Here is a 22,912-nt window from a genome sequence, read left to right as displayed (position 1 = left end):
AAGGATGTCATTACAAGACTTTGTGTGTGCCAGGGGGGTTAAGTTGGCCTTTTGGGCATCAAGGAAGCTAATGTAAAGTCCCAGTGGCTGTCAAAAGGCCCTAGAAAGTGAAAGGGGAAGATGGATCCAATAGACAAAGTAGTTTAGGGCATGGGTTTAAATAGGAAATGTGAAAAGAAAAAGAGCAAGCAGCTGACATCGGGGACTGGAATCCTCTGGAAGGAAGCTGAAATTGAAAGAGAATAAAAAGAAGCCAACAAACAAAAGAGATTGCAGAAAAGATTGAACAAAGTATTTTAAAATAGAATAAAAATTAGGAAAAAAAAAGAGCATAGAACAGGGGCTAACATTTAATCAGATGCAAATGAAAAGATGAATTGGAAGAAAAATACTCAAGAATTGTCTTCACACCTGCAAAAGAGGCTTTATGCAAACAAAAGGCAGTGTCACCTGCCATGGAAAGCAGGGAGGTAATGGGAGTGGGGGGAAACATGTTCATGACCACTGATGCTACAATAGCAATGGTCCAATGCACCAGCTGGGTGAAACTTGCAGCCATGTGGACAAGAGTGGAAGTACTTTAGCAAGTTCACAGGGAAACATTTTTAATTAACAGCTGCTAGAAATCAGTCTAAGGAACCTATGAAACGAGGGGAAGTAAAAGAAATTGTTCTGTGCAGCATTTTAAAATGGGCATATGTTGAAGAAATTCATCAAAATTGAAGGACTAAAGTGTCTTAACAGGTAAAATCAGCTAATAGACCATCATAAACAGTGCTAGGTAGGGCAATTTGTGGGACACTGGAAATAGTGTCCTTCTGTAAAAGCTCAACAATTAGTTACCCAGGCAGTTTGGAACAAATAGGAAGTGCCAGCAGGAAACAAAAATGCTCTAAATGCTTAATAATTTTAAAAGAAATACTTTCTTCAAAAAGAGAAAATAAAAACAAAATGGAAAAAAAAACAGGTAATCATTCTCCAGTTTTTTAGTAATTTATCTCTAGCTTTCAAAATATAAATAAGAGTTACAGGAAAAATAACGACAGTGTCCTTACGTGGTACATAATTTGATGGTGTACTGTAGTAATTCTAAGAGATGGAATGAACTTCAAGAGCTAGGGACAAGCCCTGATCAGAAGTGAACCTGCTTATACTCCACAGGGTTTTGAGCTTGTTTGGTTTTTCAGTTGGTAGAAGCAGAAGGAAATGAATTTTGGCTTCAAATGTAACATACAATACTATGTATGACTTGAAATTCACAGCAGGGTTAGTTTAGGCAACATAATTTTATTAAGAAGGTAAATAATATTGCAGGTACTGACATACCAGCTGGCAGCGATATGGCTGCTAGTACACTGGTTCAGCTAACTTAATTAAAAGGTTTAATTTAAATATCTGTTTGGAAAACATATTACATTAGCATATCTAAAAGGCATGAGGGGATTGAAGGAATTAGATTTGCCAAGTTGAAAGAGAAGATGGAAAAAGTCAGCCTAACGGACAGGGGATATCTTGGAAAGTGATGACAGGAATAGTGAAGGACTTTTTAATGTCAATTTGAAAGAAAAAAAAAAAAGATTGTAGGACATTACATTGATTGGAGAAGAATAGTGGCATGAAGCGTGTGTGTCAGTACAAATAGCTGAAGACACTTGGTTTCCACAACTTGAAGAGTTTCAGAAGAAGAAAGACTGGAGACTTCCCAGGGGATGTAGCCTATCTACACCTGTTCTTTCTGCTCCTTCAGTTTTCCACATTTGAGAGCTCTTTGGCAGGCAGGCTGTCTCTCTGATGAAGGTAATGGGGCAGGGGAGGTCCATGGTTGTTGACATTCTTGATTGTGAATGGCAGTACGTCAGGACGGTGTGATGCTGTCCTAAGCTGCCACCAGCACACTCAGGTTATTAGTAGATTAAATCTGTTGCCCATCTCTCAGCGTGGACAGTGCTGGTCACATGGATGTGTGTTCTCAGTCCTGGGTAGTGCGGGCATTCTAGGCTTCAGATGAGGGTCTCCTTTAGTATCTGCCTGCCTCATCCTGCACAGCTGATCCTCAGCCCCTTCAGCTGCAATGTGGAGAACAACAAAATGCTCCTGGGTCTCGTACACCAGGCACAAGTGCTTGTAGCATGTTGCTCAAGACAAGCTCTTGGTCTGAACCTGCACAGTGTCCTTCTGCAAAACAAGGGAAAGCGTACAGTAGGTGGGCAGAAGGTTCAAGCACCAGATTAACTTGCAGGAAGTTCAGTGCATTGCTTTTTACATGCTTCTGAGTGACTTCTGTTCAAATAAAATCACTGGTTGGGAGAGTGTGTACACACACATCTGTGTGACTAAAGAACAAAAGAACCCACTGCAACCAGTCTTGTGGATAGGACAGATTGACTTCTGTGTGTTAGATCTATGAATGACCTCAGTCACCAACCAGGAAACGCAGACTATCAGCACGTACTTTGTATACAGAGGTTACTGAATGTTGTGTATTAGATGCTGGATGCTTGCTGTTTGCCCATAAATCAAATCCACCTGTGCTGTTGCTTTACAGATTTCCAGACAGTCTGGGTAAAAGAAGCTGAGTTCCTGTTCCAGTTGGTGACTGAAGAGGTGAGCTCCTGGCAGAGATGGACCTGGGGAGGTAAATTATCAATCTTACTTAACTATTAGAACATAACAGATAAAATTAGATTTCTCTTTCATACAACACGGTTTCCCTACCTTAACTTCCTTCTCCTTTAATTTCTCCACTTTCCTCTTTGCCTCTGGGACACAGATGTCCCCACGCTGGTGCTGGGCTCCTAGCAGCCACCTCAATGCACAGCCAGTAAGGGCTGCTGAAATTGCAGCAGGCCACATGTCATCTGAGCTACTGATGTAGAACAAGTTTCTCTACGCTGCTTTCTGTGAGAGAGGCATGCAGCCAAATTAACTTTTTAAAAATCCAAGTTCCAATAGAGATCACCGCTGCGACCAATGCTCTGCACCTGTCTCGTGCTGAATAGCTCTGCTGCTGCCGCTGGAGCCACTTCCAGCTCAAACTAATTTAGGAAACAGAAGAGGCCAAGAATTGGGGTAGCTTTATCGGTCTGTGTTTGACCTAATGCATTAGAAATACCTCCTCTGCTCTGAGCAATTACTGTAATCTATCCCATTGATCCAGCCAACACTAACGCGCTCCATTCCGCACACTAAAATGCTTCAGCAGGTTCCAATCTCTCCCAGCTGCCAGGGACACGCGCAGCCATTAGCTGTCCGCGCCGCGCGTGACTCAGGCTCTCCGAGACGCTGCTAACTAATGACTTGCAGAAGCCTCGTTAAAGGCACAGGTGCGCTGTGAGGCTGGGACCGGTTTGAGGCCAGTGGCACTGCAGGGTTTGCAGCGGAGCAAACGGACGCTAAAACGCCCATCGGCTTATGTAAAATTAGCGCTTCTTTTCTTTTCGTAAACAAAGGCCTCACACATAACCACGCTAATACTGTTGCACTGTTAGATTCAAGTCACACCTGAAAAATATCTTTTCGTACGGAGATTGCTGATACTCTCCATCCTGGCTGTCCCGCCCGCTCCAGCGCTCCTCGCACGCGCGTTTCCCAAGGGCGCTGCGCAGCCCGGCGCTGCTCGGACACCCCCAGCAGCTGCCGACCAGCGCGAGGCTGTCACCCGCAGCGCACTCTCCCCTCGTTTCACCCATTTGGGCGCAATTAGGCGTAGAGGAGCACAGCAGCACGGCCTCGGTGCGAGAGCTGAAGTTACGCCTCCGGGCCATTGAATAGAGCCCACGCGCTTAACCGACTCGACACGATCACGCTCGCGACTGCACTGGCTACGCTGCCATTGTACGCGGCAGTGCGGAGGGAAGCCGAGCACCGAAGGACCTCGGGCGGGAGGCTCAGAGCTGCCCACCCATGCCCGCCGCTGCAACCCCACGCCCCGGGCGGTTTTCGCGCGGCGGCGGTGAGCGCGCGCACGCGCACGGGCCCGCCCAGCGGGGGCGCGTCACGGCGGCGCGCGGCGGGGCGGGGCCGGGGGCGGGGCCTGGCGCGGGCGGCGCGGGGCGGCGAGCGGGGCGCATCCCGCACACGGTGCGGTGCCACGGAGGGAGCGAGCAGCATGTGCCGGCCCGCGCTCGCCCGGCTGCTGCTCCTCCAGCTGCTGCTGCTGAAGCTGTACCTCGGCAAAGGTGGGTCCGGCGCGGCCCGGGCGTAGCGGCGAGTGCGCGGCGCGGCTCGGCCGTACGCTGAGGGGGTGGGCGCGAGGGTCCCGCCGGCCCCGGGCATCCCCCCACGGCGCTGCCCCGCGCGGGGGTTGCGAGCGGAGGATGAGAGAGCGGAGACCGCGTGCGCTCTACGGCCGGTCGGTGCGACCCGAGCGCTGCTGACAGGAGCCTGCCACCTTTAATCCCCTTCTGAGGAGATTTGTGCCTCGGCAAAGCAGCGCGGCGTCTGCAAAGCAGATTTGCTCCGTCCCCCCGCCCTCAACTTCAGCCGGGTCGTTCCCCTGTTCCGGGAGCGCCGCCCGTACCCGCTCACCTCTTCCCCGCGCGATCTACCCCGCTGGCGGATGCGCAGGGCAGTCCTAGCGTCCGTGCGATTTTCCATTTTTCTTTGTCTTTTTCGCTTGGCGTTTAACCATTTTCTATCGCCGGGTTTCTTTATCTGCCGCCCCTAACCCAATGCACGGAGCACGGCAGCGGCCCTTCCACCCGCACACAAAGCAACTCCGTGCGCTGCCGTGCTCCCGCGGAGCGCGTCTCCCTCTGCCCGGGCCCAGCCCCAGCCCCTGTCCTCCGTTGGCGGCTCCTGGCGCGCACCCCGCCGGCTGCGGGACCGACCCCGGCCCCGGGGCTCCCCCGGCGGCTGAGCGCTCCCCGCTGACCCAGGCGCGGCCCCGTGTCTCGCAGGAGCCGTGAAGGAGTGCGATAAGGACCAGTTCCAGTGCCGGAACGAACGGTGCATCCCCGCCGTCTGGACGTGCGACGAGGACAACGACTGCTCGGATAACAGCGACGAGGCGGATTGCCGTGAGTACGCGGTGGGGCTGGGAGCCGCGGTGGGGCCCGCACCGCGCCGTACCGAGCCCGGAAGGGTGCGTTTCCTATATGTGCTGCGCCTCGTTTTTATGAATGAATGAATGAAGTCGCGCCGTGCCCGGCTCCGGCGCCCATTGGCTGCCGTGAGCAGCAGATCCGTGACGCGGCGCCGCTCCCCGGCGTGGCCCCGTTCCGCTCTGCCGCCCGCCTCGGGCCTCCGGGGCCGCCTGCTCCGGCCAACGGCAGCGGTGTGCTCCGAGCGGTGTTGGCCGTGCCCCACGGCAGCTGGTGGGTGTCGGGCGCGAGAGGGGCTGTGCGGCAGGGCCAGGTGTGCACGTGGAAGCCACTCGTTTCTAAGCTTCCTGCAAGGTGTGGAGCTGGTGCAAGCTTTCTGCTTAAATCTGTGTGTGCGACCCTGCTGGGCAAGTAGTACTGCTTGGCAGGCTTACCCACGCCGTTATGACTGATTCCCTGTTAATGTGAGGGAGCAGAGTGCAAGGAGACCGTACTTCCAGTCCTGGGCTGGTGGCAGGCATGCCTTTTCCTCTGGTGTGGCCCTGTGTGTGAATAGTGCCCAGTAACCTTGGTGGAGTTTGCAGCACTGTGCTGTTAGCACCTCAGTGATGTTTTACTTGCAGCTTCTGGCAGCCTAGGGGTTGTTGTGCCGGCCTTGGAGCTTAAGAAACATCTTTAGAGGAAGTTATACAGCCTAAGTCTTTAAGAGAAGTATTTTTGACTTGGAGTTCTAAGTGGCGAATATTACAGCAGGTACCACATCTCTTGAACTGTCATTGTAGGGTAATAGACCTTGAATAAGCATCAGGTTTTAATTCACTAAACTCTTGAAAGAGTGTACACTGTAAGAGTATATCAAAAAAAGAAGAGTCAGTGGTTGCGTGTTCCCTAGCACGCGCCCATCCTGTTAGAGACATCACTGATGCATCTGTCCTGCAGTGTGTTCTGAGTACATCAGTTTGTGGAGAGCAAACTCTTGTCCATAGAGAACTTTTAGATGCTGTAAGATAAAGCATAACATTTATTTCTGGTGCTTTTCTACTCAAGGTTTGACAGACTATGCATGCGTAAGTTTGTGATACGAAGAGTTCAGCAGCATTCAGATAGAAATGTGGTCTATGGAATTTTGCTACCACAGCTTAGACTTGGAATTTTTGAGGTTACAAAAAGCTCATTGAGGCCGTGGCTGACTGAGAACAAAGCTGGGACTCATGTACGGTTTTAACTGGGAGTGTTTGCTCAGAAGCCTGTGAGTTTGCAGAGACGCTGACCTGTGACGGTGCGGGCGGCCTCACAGCAGGCTGCTGCTGGGCTCCTTGATGTCTTCTGCCTAAAGGCCCCTCTGCGTGCTGCTGTGCAAAGGCCTGGGGAGCTGAAGGTGGTTTGCAGGCTGTACTTCAAGAGCTGCTATGCAAATGTTAGGCTGATGGCTGGAGCAGCATTTTCAGGAGCAGACTGCACACCCTGTGCTCCGCATTGAGCAGTTTTGTGGCCTGAGCTTCTTGTCTAGCACAGGTGATTCAGTGGCAAGCAGTATCTGGGCTGGTTTTCTTCCATTTTTCCTTTTGGTCTTCCCTTTAAGCATCGTGATGGAAGAGAGTGTTTAAAACACAGTCCTGAACATCTGCTCGGCAGGAATTGGGCTCTGTTAGGATGATTAGACCGACAGCTACATCTAATCTGTTTCAGAGGGTTTATTTTGTTGGTTTTGGGAGTGGTAAAAATAGAGTGGGGTAGATTGTGGTAGAATGGTGACTTTTTGATGCTGGAGGGGGGAATTTTTGGATGTGAAGACATCAGGAAAGTTCTTCACTTTAATATGAGCTCGACATTTTTTGTAAGTCCTGATTTAGCAATTGGCAACCCTGCCTGTGGCAAGGGGGTTGGAACTTGGTGATCCTTGAGGATCCTTCCAAGCCAAGCTTTTCTATGATTCTGTAAGTCATTGAGGAGTATACTACAGAAGTTACTCATGGACTGCTATAAACTATAAAAGTAAATATCTCTCCATATGTGTATATATATATATATATGCACATATATACGTATGTACTTTGCAGTTGCTTCTTTAACCAATCTGAAAGATAGGCAAGAAAAATGCATGTGAAAAAACTACGTTGTGTCTGGACACCGCTTTAAAAAAAGAAAGGTAGTACCACTTTTCCACATATATAATATTTAGAGTTATATTCACTGGATGAAAGAATATGTTCCACATGTTTTTGTTGCTAGATGCCACCTCTGTTGTCATCACTGTAATAAACAGATACTTATTTAGAAACTATTTTAAGAACATACATGCTGGAATAAATTGTTCTGGAAAATGCAGCACGCTGTAGTGGTGATGGAAATGGAATGAAAATGCAGGTAGCCTGCTGATAATGAGTATTGTGTGGGGCATGACAACCCCTGTAATTACTTATTGATGCTTTTCCCAGAGTTGATATCATTTGTTATCAGTATGTCAACATTTCTTGCTCATTGCTGTTTATACATATCCTCACTTGTTGAAGAGATGGAATGGTCTTCATGAGCATTAACAACCAGTTTGTGAAACACATTTGTCCTTGTGGTAAATGATCTATACACATTGGAAGATCTTATAATTAAAAACATTTTTAATTTATTTGTGAAAAACAGGAAGTTGGCAGCCTGACAGCACAGTACTGTGCTTCCTCCTACCGTCCTTCCTTGCATAGACTGCCATTGTTGGCTTTGGGTAGTGTTTTTCTGCCTCCTCTAGAGCTCTCCTGGTGTAATGTTGGCTTTTCAAAAGGAATTTTAGACTAGAAGTAGAACTTGTTGATAATCATTCTGTAGCATCTCCTGGGAATTTGCTTTCCATTCAGTAACTCTGTTGCGTTGTGACTGCTGGACTCAGTTATGTGCTGTTGTGTTGATGTGAGCGTGAAAGTGGCCAGCTCTGGAAATGAAGCGTGGCGAAGTATTGATCTCTGTAGCACTTACGGAGAGCAAACTACTCAGTACTGGCTTGTAAGCTGTGTTAATTTTATTCTGGGTTGCTCAGTAGCCTTGGTCTACATGTTATAGGACCAAATTCTGCCTTGGTATGTTGTAGTTGACATTAGAGGTTTTATTTGTGGGAAATGAACAAAACAGAAGGAATCCAACTCTTTTCTTCTTCTTTTTCTTTCTTTTCTTTTTTTTTTTTTTTTTTTGGTAAAGGGGCAAAAACCTGTTTAGCACAATTCTTGAATGCTGACTGACGTTGCTGAAGAAGTTACAAGCTCTCTGGCCCCATGGTTCACTTGTGAGAGCAGGCAGTAGAAGCTAAGTGCCTTCTAGAGAAACGGGATTTGGAATATCCTGTGTTGGTCAGTTCTGTAAGATACACATCACAGTGCAGACTAAACTGTGTTTCACTTCGGTCTGTTTTAAATTACCGATACTTAAATTATTTTTACAGTTGAAAGTCTGTGACTCTTTCAGTAGTCATTGGAGCAAATCTCAGGCGTCCATATTTCATATTGCATAGTTTGAGGGGGATAACACCGAAATAAGGCATTTTAGTAACGTTGGAAAACAGTCCGAGGACCACCATAACAAAGTGATGACTCTTGCAGTATGAAAACAAAGCACCGGGGGCTTAAAGAGAAGCAAGAAAGTACAGGAAGTGCCATGTCTGCTGGGGAAAGGTAAAAGTAAGAGCTGAATGGATATAGGTAACACGTGAGTGCAGTTGCTGCCTTGTGAGAAGTAAAAGGGAGCGATTCCTGGTAGCACAGAAGGCTGCCAGGAAGAAAGGAGGCAGCGCTCGTTTGTCTGTGACACATTAGCAAGAAAGAAGGAGATATTAATTTGGATTAATTGCAGAAATATATAAAGCTTTTTGTCTGCTTAAATGTCTCATCAGTGATAAGTTCTTAAATATGGCAGAGTACAGTTGCAAAAAGCACCCAGTTGCTTAACCAGTTTCCTAAAATGAAACAAACTGCAAGGCTACTTCAGCTTTGTGGTGTCTGCCTGCAGGGGGACACATCCAAATGCAGAACTACTGATGGCTTTTAAAGCTCCATTTTCCTTCTTTGTATTGAGGTACTTCCTGCATTGTTGCTCTCTGGTTGCCCCTGTTCACAGGTACGTTTTTATGGGACAGGACCGAGGCTGCCTAAGGTATGAGATACAGTGTAAAGGGAGTTTCAAAGGCTGTTCATACATGTCCAGAATGCAGGGTGAACACTTGGAGCATCAGCAAACTTCTGTTCCTCAGCTCCTGCCCTGCCTTGGGGCCACAGTCTGTGGCTTTGTAGCCAAGCCCAGCTTGCTGCTGGCCTGACTCCTGCTCTGCTTCGTGCACAGAGAATACAGAGTTTGGCTCCTGCTGCCTATGTGACAGCCCAGGAGGCAGCCTGGTATTCTCCTTGTTTTCTGTTCAGATTTCATTAGAGCTGGGATTTGAGGAAAAAAATATATCAAAAGCTTATTTAAGAACTGAAATCTGGATCCTGTGAGGAGTTGAATGTGGCCTAAGTGTGATGGTGCACCATGCTTGCGGGTTTTGGGATGTGACAAGGTGAGACAGCAGCAGGCAGTCACCATTGTCAAGTATGTTCTCTGTGACTTTTTTTGTCCTCCATTGTCTGTTCCAGTTTTTCTTCAAGCGCAGCGTTGAGACAGTATTCTCTGTTCTGAGTAATGGCTGTGTGTTTCTCCAGAGATGCAGGTGTCTCTGTGTGTACATCACCATGGGGAGAATTTAAGGTGTCCTTGGCATATGGATGATGATATGCTCTTGATTTTGGAGGTGATCAGTTAACTGGGTTGCATGGCTATGCTCAAACTGGGAGCACTGGGCAGACTGGTGCAGAGGCAGGGCTTGTTTGCTTGCATGTCTGCTCATGGCCTCAGTGTCATCATTTGTGCCATGTGAGCATGCAAGTCAGTGTCTGAACTAGTTATGGATTTCTTGTGTAACACAGTAAATGTTGTTACTCATTTTTCTTCCTTTTTTTTATTTTATTACATTCTCATTATCCGCTCTGAGAAATCTATCTTGCTTGTTTTTTTTTTTTCTTATTGTTTCTCAGTTATCTTTTGTCTGCTGCCTTCTTTATGTAGAAATCAAACCTGTTCTTCTGCTTTTCCTTACCTCCAGGCACATACACTTGAGGACCTCTATTAACCACAGGTGCAGCTGATCTCCTGGAAGCAGTGTTTTTCTGTCACTGCCACTCCTCATCTGGGAAAGAAGTAGAGGTGGGACTGGAGCATGATCGCAGGAAATACAGAGAAGGGAACTCGGGTACATGTGCTAGCAGCTGGGGGTGTTCTGACTACAGAGGGAAGCCTGAGTTTTATGGACTGCTGCTGTGCTATATGAAGAAAGCACGTGAAGAAACCTCTCTAGATGCAGTTCCAGAAAGAAGCTGAGATCTGAAAAGCTTGCCTGAGGTCAGAGAGAACAGACAGATTAAAAGTTCAAGAAGGAAGTGATGACATTCCAGTCAAAACTGACCGTGACTCGGTTTGTTTATCAGAGAGCACAGAGCTGTCATTTCAGTGGACGTGAAAGCACTGAATGTTTGGAGCCACAGTAGGCCAGCTTCACCCTGAGCATCCTAATGTATGAAAAGACAAATCAGAAGTCAGTGTAGACCAGTTCTCTTTTGCCTGCAGTGTTACAGAGCCAGGGTTAGCACAGGGCTGAGATGTGGTTTCTTACTGATGGATGTTGGGGTGGAGGATACTTAGGGTAATTTAATATTCACCAGAAAATGTTTAGAGATGAATTAAAACAAATTACATTATGAGGTAGCTGAGTGGAATGTGTTGGTGAACGCATTAATCTGATGCACCTGATCTGAGAGATTTGTCAGGGCTGGAAATAATGTGTTTTCTTGACTCTGTGGTCTGCCTAAAGGGATGTTAAACACTTGAGGCTCGAAAATGTAAGGCTTCACAACGTCTGACAATTATTGATCTTCCTACCTGTTGCTAACAATGCAGACACAGTTTTTGTTGCTGCCTGCTTTTTTAGCAGCACCAGCTTTTTTAATTGACTGCCAGATGTACCACGTCACGGTGTGCCTCACTGCTGTGTAGTGTTGGAGATGTATTTGTGGCAGACTTGATTTGGCACGGAATTCTTCTGGTCCTTGCACTGTTCCTTCACAGCCAGCCTCTCTCATAGCCTTTTTCCTCCCCACAAGTTTCCATTTACCTGCAGCTTTTCCCTGGCAATCCTAAAGATGCTGCCAAAGCTTGTTACTGCTAGCTCTGCTTTTCTGTGCTATTTCATGCCTTATAAGACTCTGAAAGACATCAGCTTCTCTTTCTTCGCTTTGCCCAGGAAAACAAATGAGTGAGCTGAGTTTGAGTGATGGGGAGGGAGATGTATGTTGCTGCTTGTTTCCTTCTGCATGGCACGGCCTTGGTAGGGAAGCAGCCTGCCTGTTCCAGAGCGTCGCGCTGAGCACAGACAGCTGGTTCTAGCCACAGGGAAACCTCTGCTATTTTACGGTGCTTGTGCAGGAAATGTTAAAAATGTCGAGTGTAATTTTTCTAACTCTATTTCCTGCTAAAATTATTACTATTCAGATGCCTGCAAGGGAAGTAAAGAGAGTAAAAGGCCCTGTGATGTAATTAATGCAGATTTTCTGCTCTGTGAAGAATTCTGTCTGAAATTCAAGAGATAACAAACTGATTAGATTTAAAATCTAATAGAGTTGTAATAATGCTGTGAGCTGGTAGAAAAAATAAATCAAAACCCATCCAAACTGAAATGTTGTCAAGAGCCAGATTTGAAACTGAGTGAAGCCGGAAGGTGTGAGGATGTGAGCCCCATCTCTGCTGGTCTCTCCTGGTGAGATGCACTCTGTATCTTGCCCTAAGAACACCCTGACAGAGCACTGCTCTGTTTGTGGCAAAGACTGCGGCTTCTTCGCTGCAGTTGAGCTGAGCGGCCCCATGCCTTGCTTTTGGAGGGGTGAGTGGTGCTGGTACAGCTCTTGTGCAGGTGGCAGCTGGCCCTGGGTGCAAGGAGCCAGCAGCAGAGCTGAGGATGGCCACGAGATCCCCCACTGCGCTCCAGTGCTTGGTATACCCAGCCATACCTCTTACCGCAGCCGTACCTGGCAGGCTGGTGGAAGTGTTTCAGTTCTCCCTCCAGGTCTCCTGCCTTCTTTCAGCCTAAGATAAGGATTGACAGTCAGATTAACCTTCTGGTTAATGCCAAGAGTGGGTGTTAGAAACTAGAAGAGAATGGGATTTATAGTTGCCTTAGTTAAGGCAATATAGCCTTTGGGCTGTAGCCACATGGAGTCAGCTTTGCTGCCAGATTTTTTTTCTTAGCGAAGATGTTCAGTTTCTGATCTATCAGTAATACTTTTCCATTATTAATATTTATTAAATGCTTGAGAGCATGTGTGGCAGTGTACCAGGACCAGAGCAGGCAGGGCTCAGTTTCCATGGCAGCCAGAGCGCAGCCCTGTACTTGAGAACCAGAAGGGCTCTTTTTGGCAACTGCTGTCTGCGTTCTGATTACTTTTTAAAGATAGATATCTAATTTAAAATTTATTAGTGGTGCAGAATCTTGTCTGTCCTGGGTGAGAATTTTGCCTACTGTAAGTTTTTTTTGTCTTTTCTGGAGTTCTCGCTTAGTTTTTGTAGCTTCTGTGGATGGGATTTCTTTGACTTGCAAAGCACTGAAAGGCAGGGCGGGTGGGGGGAGAATAGGCTGTGTTAAAAATCCATTGAAATAGTTGGAAATTTTGTTTAAATGTTCAATATGTTATCTTGTTTTGTACTCACATCCTTTCCAAATAGCCTGTAGAACGGTTTTAGCAAATTAAGAGAATGATTGTTGAAGAAACTGTTGTGTAGAACTGACAGCAAACTCTAACTGTAATGTTTACCCCATTTAGATCACTCCTCCAATTCCAGGTTTTGACTTTGTTCTGTGCTTTAGCTGGCCTTGTTTCACGCTTTTTCCATGCTTCCTTCGTATGGGTGTGCATATATTATGGTGTACATTGAGATGACAGTTTACCCGATTGCAGAGGGTGAATGAAAATTTTCTTTAGATCCCAAGTCTGTGTTCAGCGGTGCATTGCCCAATAAAGGTTTTCTGTCCGTCTTTGCTCTAAAGTTAATGCAGTTCATTTACTTGGTGGCTTTTCAGTCTTTTCCCATTTTTGTTGATGAATAAAGTTCTAGTTATCTTTCCAGACTTGTAGCATGGTTCTCCTACCGTACCAGCTTCTTGGTTTGCTGATTTAGCAGTGATAGTGTATCAGTAAAGCTTGCTGGATTTGCTGGACCTATTCTGCCCAGATCTGATGTTACTTGGCATGATTCAGGGAGTAGTTAAGAGCATGAAAATCAGAATTAGCAGGAGTAGTGAGAATAAGAGTAGGTGACAAGTGATGGCTATTTCAGATATAAGCTTTTAAATGTCCCTGTAGTATTCCCATCCTGCATCAAAATGACATCCATGCAGCTACTTACAAAGAGAGAAGAATGCCACAGTCTGTGTTGACTGATATAGGCCAAGGTGTATTTACCTCCTTTCTCTGTAACGGCGTGGTTCTGTCCATGTTAGTGTAGTTGTGTGGCACTCATTACACCTTTATCATCCACTGGATGGTTAGCAGTTCAGCTGCTTATGAATCTTCACCATACAAGTGGACTAATTATTATCTTATGGATGGGAAAAGTGATGCTTACAGAAGTTCTCATTTGCCCAAGGCTGTTGGGTGATTCAGCAACACATTGTGAACACCAATGACTCATGAAGAATGTACCCAATTTGTTTTCTGGTCCATTATCACATTGTTTTACACAGATGATCATCTTCCATGGATTAAACGACTGCTCAAGGGCTTAGCCTTTGCTTTTGTTGTATACAGTTTGTAAAATATTCAGAAAAATCTCAGTGTTTAGGTAAAATACTGTTTCAAAACTTTGTGACGGATCAAGTGCTTCAAATCACCACTTGTATGTCACATTGAAGACAAAATACATGAGTGTTTGACCATGAACTCGGTACTTTGCTTTTCAAAGTAGATTTCTCTTCTTGGTACATTCTGATAGATCCTAAAGAGTAATAGTGCACAGCCTGTGTATAGACGGTAATCAGTGCAGCCATCTTTTAGCTGGCTGGAAGTCCTGTTTTTGAGATTGCACACGACAGATTTTTCATTGTTGAAGAGGTCCTTTCCATTTCACATGGTGTCGTTCTTCTTCTGGCCTTTGTTACCTCCATGCCCACGCCTTGCCGTTACCTGAGCACTAGCTATTGAAGTAACTTATCACTGGTGCACCCAAGCTTCAATCCGTTGTTTGTAACGTGTCCTTGGCTGACAAGAGCCAAGATGAATAGGGAAGTTTAATTCACTGGTATGTATTTTATTGATGTCTCTCTCTTCCTTTTTCCTTTCCTGTGTAAAATGGTAAGATACAATTTGCCTTGTGTAACTCCGTTGTTTGCGCAATCATACTCATTTCTGGCAGCTTGGTGAGTAGGGCTGCACCCTTACCTTGCTGGCAATAAAGGTAGCACTTAAGTTAGCTGGGTGCTACCACGTGATCCCTTTGGGCTTGTTACATCATTTGTAAGGGGTAACTTATATGGGAACAGTTCTTTAGTGCATGATAAGTAATCACTTTCAAAGGGAAGCTGTGGAACAGTCCCTGCTGGGATCACATCAGTGTATTGAAGTTGCATGCTTTGCTTTAAGGAATTGCTCTTTGAAGGTGATTTCCATTCACAATTATACAAGAGCTCTTTATCACAGAATTTTGTACTGCTTTTAGAAAACAATGGGTTCTGTATATTTGCTCCAGGTGCCATTGCGTGCTGGTCCCTGAGGTTAAATAAGTATTGAGGAACTGTGTTGTCAGGTGCTGTAAAGAATTGCATTTGTCCAGTCCTCTCCTGGAGGACTCTGCGCTCTTGGAAGTGCCATGCCACGACCAAACATGGAGCAGGGGAGAACTTCTGGGGCCTGGTGTATAAATCTAGGCACCCTGTTCTAGAGAGTGATGATAAAAAATGTTGTTAACTATTCTTCGTGGTTGTAGATAAGTACAGGCCTGAGCAATGTGGAGCCTTTGCCCGGCTTGCGCTCAGCATCTCATTGCCTTGCTGGAATCCTTTTCCATCTTGTCCATTTGCATGAGTTTAGCCATTAATTCTCATGGCCCTGTTTCTCAGAGTGCCTGTCCTCAGCAGCATTGCACAAAGCCTTTATGAACATCTTCTCTCGCTCAGGCGTTTAAGGAAACTGCAGAGCTTGGCTGAGAGCAGCATGCATTTCTTCACATTTGGTTATGCACAAATGCGTGTGAATGCTGCCAGCCTTATTTTGTGCAAACGCTTGTAGAAAAGATTAATAGCTCCTGCACAAATGCTGTGCTTCAGCCTACAATGAATCCTCGATGTTCACTGTCTGGATGCATTTGGTTCTTCTACGTTATTTTTAAATGTTGAGGATGAAACTGAGGTTGAGGCAGTGCTGTTTAGGGTGACAGTGTTGGAGAGAAGGGGATTGATGGGGGGCTTTGCACCTGTTTACTGTTCAGAGCAGCTGAACACCAAACTGTTGGGCGTACTGTGAAGTGCGTTGGCAAAAGATAATCCAGAATATGTGTGTTCACAGAACGAAAGTCATTACCTGTCACCAAGCAGTTCCAATCCTCCAGCTCTCGAGGTCAGGACTGAGATATTCAGCACCACGGGGAGTGTTACACTCCTGCAGCAAGAGTCAGGTTTGTGCTGGGGTTCGCAGAGTCCTCAGTTCAAAGGGCTGTTGTCCTGGCAGCTTCACTTGTGCACGCTCAGCACGCTAACAGAACATTTCAAGAAAACCTGAAAGTGAAAAACCTCTTCAGAGGCCGTTTATTTTCCTTCCTTCCCTGTGCAAGTTGGATAGCTGTCAAAGGGATGTCCACAATCATAACAGTTGAACAGTGATCTGTTCTTAACCATTCCTTCTCCGACCGTGTTGTGCTGGCTTCATTTTCATATCACAGGGTTAATTTTGGAGTGCAAAAAAGACACTTATCTAGCAGGGAGCAGGGAGGAAGGCAGCTGAGTACAGGACCTAATTTGCCCCTTTATTTCCTCCAGAAGTTTCTTTCTCTCTGTGGAGGAGTGTGTTTGAATGTGGCATTAGGAGCATATTCAGTAACTGGTTTAGGGCAGAATCTGCTACGTCAGTTTTGAATGGTGTTTTATTCCTGCTACTTGTTTTTGCTGAAGTCTTTTGGGATTGAGTTTCTTGAGGGAGAGAACAAGTCTGAAGAAACCCAGAACAAGAAACTGAAATTCCCAAAAGCTTTTCTTTAAAAATTACGGCTATTTTTTGAGTATGGTACACCTGAAAGCTTGTGTCATCTCTGCTCAAGCTGGGGGGTGAATTTCCTGCAGAAGAGGCTTTTTGGTGTATCAGCCTGACCTTTAGCATAGACAAAAGGCATCTGTAAATGTCATTTTTTCTGTAGTAATCGGCTAAGAACTGCTGTTGCAGGTTGGTTTGTGTTTTGTTATTTTTATTATTTTCCTCTCCCTTTACAATAGCAGACACTTTTACAACAGTTTTACGTATAAGAGTGTTGCAAGTTTATTTATCTGACACTGGATAAATTCCACTCAGTAGATGAGGGAGAAAAGATTCATACCTGGTAGCTCTTGGGGAGAGAGAAAGAGAATTTTAGTTCTCATTGAGTAGGAACTGGAAGATCCAGGATCTCATTTCATTCTGACTTACTAGAAGTCAAAATAGTAAAGCATGAGCATCTTGGGATTTAGGAAGATATTTGCTGTGTATTCTGCTCTGATTAATTGTGATATTTGATGGGGTTTCCTTACTACTTTGGTCTATGGACAGTACCATTCCCTGTTGATAAAATTTGAACCATTTTGTCTGTGGGGTGGCTCAGCCTGATTATGCCTCTGCAGAAATCCTGAGGAGCTGCTATGGTGTTACCTCGTGGTGCCAATGAACAGTGCTGCTCTGACCTTCTCCCTGCCAGTGCAGCTCATTGGAGACTGACATCTCTGCTGGAAAAACCACAGCAGTGGGCCCAGAAGGGCTGCACAGAGATGGCTTTGAGGGCTCTGCTGAGAGAGGAGCCATGCTCAGCCTACAAAAAGTCAAGGTGTGACCCTGTCCCCCTGTGGAACACCTTCGGTAATGGTACATGTTAAGGTGATTTTTGCAGAAGTACAGATGGGAATAATGTGCAGGAAAAGAAGCAGGCTTGCTGGGAATATACCATGTTGGAGGAATACTCCTTGGTTGCAGTCAAGTTGTTGTTCCCATCTGGTTACATCCAGAGTACACTCAACAAGGGAAGCAGCAATTTCTGGGCTGCCCACTGCTTTGTTCCAAGTGAGAGTTCTTGTCCGTAATTCTGTCTTGGAAACAAAAGCACAGTTTTATTCCATTCTGGATCTCATGCAGCCCCCAGCTATGTTGGTCCGAGCGGACTTGCCATAGGCAAACCACAATAGCAAGAGCTGTTGTGTAGTCGTAGCTATGAAAATAGAAACCTTCCACGTTTTATTGACTGGGCATGCGTTCTGTATCCAGTGCTTCTGCCCATATTCTCCACAATCCTGCTGAAGGGAGGGTCAGTCACAGGCATGCTTTAGTTTATGATAGCCATAGCTGAAGAATGATCTTGCTTTGGGTTTTGAGGCTGTAAAGTTGCTCCTCGTTAGCCTCTATTCACAGCTTTGTGATCCTTTCAAGAAGGGCCCAAGTTCGCTCTAACAGATGGTGTGCTGTTCCTACAGCTAACATAGGTTCTCCACATAGGTGACCTTTGGGTCTCTTTGCCTTTTCGAGCAGGAAGACCTGAGAAGTTCTCCGTGTGGTATAGGGGTAGTGTGTAGACCTGAACTCCACACAGGAATTCTAAAAGAGCAGGGAATATTTAATTCATATTGAGAGCCTGTGGTGGCAGTAATATACCCCCAGTGGCTTTGACTTGTCAGTGCATCTGGTGTTCTCTGCCCTAGGCAGCAGGGCTGGATCTGAGCGCAGTGAGCAGCATTTCAATCCCACACAGCAGTGTGCAGGCTTTGCTCCCACCACCCATGGGCTGACACCCCAGGCACCACTCTTTGTTCTTCCTAGCAGCCTTGAATCCTGGCCTGATTATGGATTGGAAAACCTCAATATTATTGCTTTAATCCACTCTCTTATGAAAACACCTGAAGTTCATTTTGTGGTTTAGATACTGTGCAATATATTCAACTGACACACATAGACAAAAACCCTACCCCAAAACAACCTGAGCCATTTGGAAAGATTGTTTCTCCTGCTAAGCTACAGCCCATCAAATTGCACAGCAAAACTGTGCTGCGTTCAGTATGAGTTTATTGTTGCTGTGTGAGTATTTAGTGAGTCATTGTAAACCTCTTTAACTTGGTTACGTCAATATTATGACTTCCATCCTGCTTCTTCAGTTCCCATTTCTTAGCTAATATTAATAGCGTTTCCCTGTAATATGTAGATTATAAAGCACGTCAGAGTATTACATTTTTAGTTTGACTGCGGTAAGTGGCCAGGCAGGATTGCCAAATGTGGGCAGGCACTGTTCATCTCTATCTCTGATGTGCACTTGTCTGTAAGTATGTGAACTTGATGGAGAGTTGTTTTGATGAGCTTTTGCCAGGTCTCACTTTTGTTCAAAGAGCATTATGTCTGAATAAGTGACCCAGTTAAACTGCCTTTGCATTTTCCAGCATTCAATCTCTCCTCCAAGAGAAGAGGAGGTAACAGCAATTCAATCCTGCCAAATATTACACAATTTTTCTATGAAAACAACTAGGGTGAAGTTGTACTGGTCTTGGAAGGGTCCTTTATCAGGGGACGGTGCTTATGAAGGCTTCACACAGCCCTTCTGGGAGCAGCCTCCAGGGGCCTTGTTGTGGGGAGTGTGCGGGGAGATCTAGGCCTGCTGAAGGGTTGCGAGGCAGCCTCTAGCTGTGCGATTTGGGTGCTTTGGAGAATTAGGTCAGCACTTCTCCTCTGGAAAAGTCCACCTTCCCGTGCAGAGTGCTCACAGCGTAAGCTTGTCTGGCACTGGAAGCCAAGGAATGGAAATAAAATGTCAGCAGGGCTAAGAATGGGACCCATGTGCAAGGTCTCCAGCCAGATGGAACCTCAGCCACCTCTGAACTTCATGGTTTTAATAAATAGAACTTGGTTGAGTAAATGTTGGTTGAGTAAATATGCCGTAAGTGGAGAGCCTGTAAAGAGCAAAAAGAGAATGTAGAAAAGGGAGGCTGAGAGCTTGTCAAAATGTGACCTTGTTTCAACAGGCTTTCCTCTCCTCAGCCAAAGAGGCTCTGTGAACTTATTCTCAAATGTCATTAGGGAAGTCTTCATCTGGAAATGCTGAGCAGTGTGTGTGCAGGCCTCTTTGTTCCTTAGCCTCCAACTGCTGACAGTTATTGTGATGGTGTGTTTCTCGCTCTCCTCACTGGTTCTCTGGGAGTGGATAACTCCCTGTCAGCATCAGGTGATGCTGGTTTGATCCCCGCTGTCATGCTGTAAAGGTGAGTGGCTTTTCCCCATCTCATGGCTGAGTTTGATGGGGTGACAACACAGCTACTGAAACTTGCCAAGTGGCAGATGCACAGCAGGAGGCCTCTGCACTGATTTATTGCTGCTACTTCCTGTGGAACTGGCTTTGCATGTAGAAAGCTACAGCTGCTGCTGCAGAGAACTGGAAGGATGTGGCCAGCTGTCAGAAAGGTGTATTCCTGCTGCAATAAGTAGCCCTAGGAAAACTCAAATGCCTACCTTACCTGTTTGACTGCTAGTGTGGCAGCTAGGCCCCAAAAGTAATATTTCGAAGTAGGCCATTTACTGAATAATCTAGAAATGAAAACTGGAAGTCTCATCATAGCCATCAAGAGATGCTGTGTGCTTAGCTCTTTGAAAAATGTGGTCACTTTATTCAGGTAGGGGCCGAGGTTAGCATCGGCAAGCCCCTTCACTCTTATTTCTCCAGTTTGGTTACCTGTAAGGTGGGGAAATGGTTTGTCTTTATTTTTGTAGAATAATGCAGTCCGTGTATGGTCAGAAGAGTGGAGTAGGAACTTGGTATTGCTATTTAGTTTTGCGTGTGTGCTTGCAAACAAAATCAGCAAATTGGCATTTGGTCAAGAGAAGCAGCTTTCAAGTTTAGAGGGACGGGCTTTTGAATCCAGTAAGAATATTGAATGCAACCCAGATGGCATCCTGGAGGGAAGTTTTGTGGTATCAATTAGCTTGTAGGTGACCATGCTTCTAGCCAACTGTGAATAATTTGGCAGCTTGCCAGTTGACTGTTAGTGAAAATTCAGAGCAATGAGATGAAAGAGAGATCCTGAGAGACAAAGAAACGATGTCTTCGCTTGAGAAAAGAGATTTGTGGATACCGTTTCTTAAATGATTTAAACTGTCTTCTCTTGTACAGCCACACAGCTCGGCCTCATTTATCTACACTTGCCACGTTTGTGTAAATAAACCCATGAAAAATGTTTGTTCTGTCAAATTTCACTTAATGAAATTTATTCTGAAGAAGGAATCAGAAAATAGAAGGGCCACCCTAGTGCCCCTAGTTCCCTCTGGAAATGATGTTCTTACCTGGGTTTTAGGATTTGGGTATTTCTGCTGCAGATTACAGCTAAATGAAGCTGTTAGACTCTGGTCTCTAAAGGATCTGCTAAATCTCTGAAACAATGGGTGTAGTGTAGTAGTAGACTGTAGTTTTGTATCAATCCACTGAGAACTGAGTCTAAAGAACCGTAAGACTAAATTGCCTTTATGAGACAGCGGTGGGAATGTGACTTACCTGATATAACACTGAATTGGAATCAGTGCATCTGCTTACAGAAATGTTTCTGCAGGGCTTTTTTTTTTCTTAAATCTATTTTAAAGAGATTTAAAATCCTCTCCGTGTCTCAGGTGCTAACATTTCCGATGGCTTCTGCATCTGTACAATGAGGAATAATTAGGTTTGTAGAGCAGATGTTCTGGAAGCCTGCGCTGCAGCATGCCTGGCTGTTACTGGCTGCAAAGGTTTACTCCTGGGTGCACTTGTTTTCCTCTTCATGTAGGAGAACTGCAAATTCCTGGACACTCTTTCTATATCCATTAAGGACTTTGAGATCTCATACCGGATTTAATCAGTAAGTGCTTCACTAAGAGCTTTAGAAAGCAACAGTCTTGCTCCCTGGAATTTATTTCAGCGGTGTAGTGCTGAGTTTTTACTTTGAACTGAAATCTGTTGTGGCTTTTCAAAATGAGCAGAAGTGTTTGCAAGGAAATAATGATGGTGAAGATTTTCACTCCATTCTCCTGAAGATTAGTAATAATAAAAAAAACAGCCCAAGGAAAGTGGAATTACACCCTTATCAGTGTAGTATGTAGTGTATGAACTTGTGCCATGCTGGCTCATAGGGAAAGAAATGGGATTTGTAGCTAACCAGATAGGAACAAGGCTATGAGCTGTGAATATGGAAGTAAGCTAAGAGTGATCTAGGACTAGCTTTGTGGGCAACAAAACATTCCTCATGGAACTTTTTGGTCTGGAGATGTAATTTTGCTCAGTTCTATCACATCACACAAGGTTGTATGCTTCTCCCAGTTTAGCTGTTGTTAAAAATACATCGTTTTTCTTCTGAAAAGCATTAAATGGAAAAAGCTATTAGATAGAGGCGTAGCCTGTCTTTGTCAAAAAGTTGCATCTGACTTCTTGCTGAACAGACAACTTAATGTGCAGGTGTGCTTTCCCTCCTTACTTTTTCATAGTCAGGGGCTTAGGCAGGTGATCTGCCTTTCAAAGGCCACTGGTTTGATTCCATTCAGAGGTGACAGGTCTCTTTCAAGAGTGACTTTGCTATGTCATTCCTTTTGGCAATAGTCCAATCCAATGCACTTGTTTATTTTTCCAGCTTCAAAAAGATTTGCTATGAGAAATAACAATAGCTTCGAGGAAGGAACCAGAGACACAGCTCTGGAAAAGAACAGAAGCTTTCAAAACTTCACAGGAGCGTATGTATGGGAAGGAAAATACTGTGCATTCAGAATGATACAGCGGGAGCTTTTGGGAGGTGTGTGCTTTGAAGTGGGAATAAGGAAGGGGAAACAGCTTCTTGTTCCCATCTTCTGACTGCTGAGCCAGGCTCGGCTCTTCCCAGTACTGAGCAAACTCATTTCCAGTCAGTGGAAACTGGGGATTTCCTCAGTCTGGTTCTTGCATTTCATAGTGACTGCAGAAGAAAGAAGCATGGGCATGCAGTCTCAGGCATTTTACAAGTGAAGCCAAAGCATAATGTTATTTTTAGATCTGATTTTTTTAAAATGCCTGCTGAAAGAGCTTTGTCTCTACTTTGCATAAGAATGAAGCTGGCAATCAGATCTTTATGTAAATAAAACCTGCAGCACACTCAATCATTATTTTTTTTTTTTGCTTGGCAGGTACAGAACAAAATCACAGAAAAGCTAGTTCATTTTCACAATTAATGCTGATCTTGCAGCACCAGTCACAATTTTAAGAGTCACTGAAATCCAAGTCTGCAAAATCCTTCTCAGAAAATTGTCTTTCTCCAGAGGTTGTGTTGCTGTGGCAATCTTCTGTTTTAATTTTCGTAGTGCTTTTGGCAGAGTCATGTTCGAGAGCTGCGTGTTTCTGCTCTCTGAATGCCGCAGCAATCAGGAAGGCACCCTAACAATGTGCTGCCAACCTCCTCTGAGTGACTTTCCATCAGTGCAGAATGAATCCTTCTCATACCTAACCCACAGGAAGGTTCAATTCCTTCCTCTCAATTGCTTGCAGCAGTTTATGCTGTGATCTGTCAGCTGCTGGATGAGAGAGAAAGCACTAAATACAGCAGAGGGTTGCTGTGC

The 22,912-nt window shown here is 45.4% G+C and overlaps 1 protein-coding gene across 4 annotated transcripts in view; it reads left to right on the top strand.

Annotated features, from left to right (window-relative positions):
- Positions 988–22,912, top strand: part of LRP8 (LDL receptor related protein 8) — a 157,513-nt gene continuing 135,588 nt past the window's right edge. For 2 of the 4 annotated variants that reach the window (XM_021404679.1, XM_021404677.1), the window contains exons 1-2: positions 988–2,635; positions 4,899–5,018. In XM_021404679.1, the coding sequence (XP_021260354.1) occupies positions 2,488–2,635; positions 4,899–5,018 (268 nt within the window). In that variant the 5' untranslated portion in view covers positions 988–2,487. Of the gene's footprint in view, positions 2,636–4,041; positions 4,179–4,898; positions 5,019–22,912 lie in introns of those variants that run through there. The other 2 variants (XM_021404680.1, XM_021404678.1) reach the window with 1 other exon arrangement.

This window comes from Numida meleagris, chromosome 7, assembly GCF_002078875.1.
Source record: "Numida meleagris isolate 19003 breed g44 Domestic line chromosome 7, NumMel1.0, whole genome shotgun sequence".
Taxonomy (NCBI): Eukaryota; Metazoa; Chordata; class Aves; order Galliformes; family Numididae; genus Numida; species Numida meleagris.
This window is presented reverse-complemented; position numbering and strand designations above follow the sequence as displayed.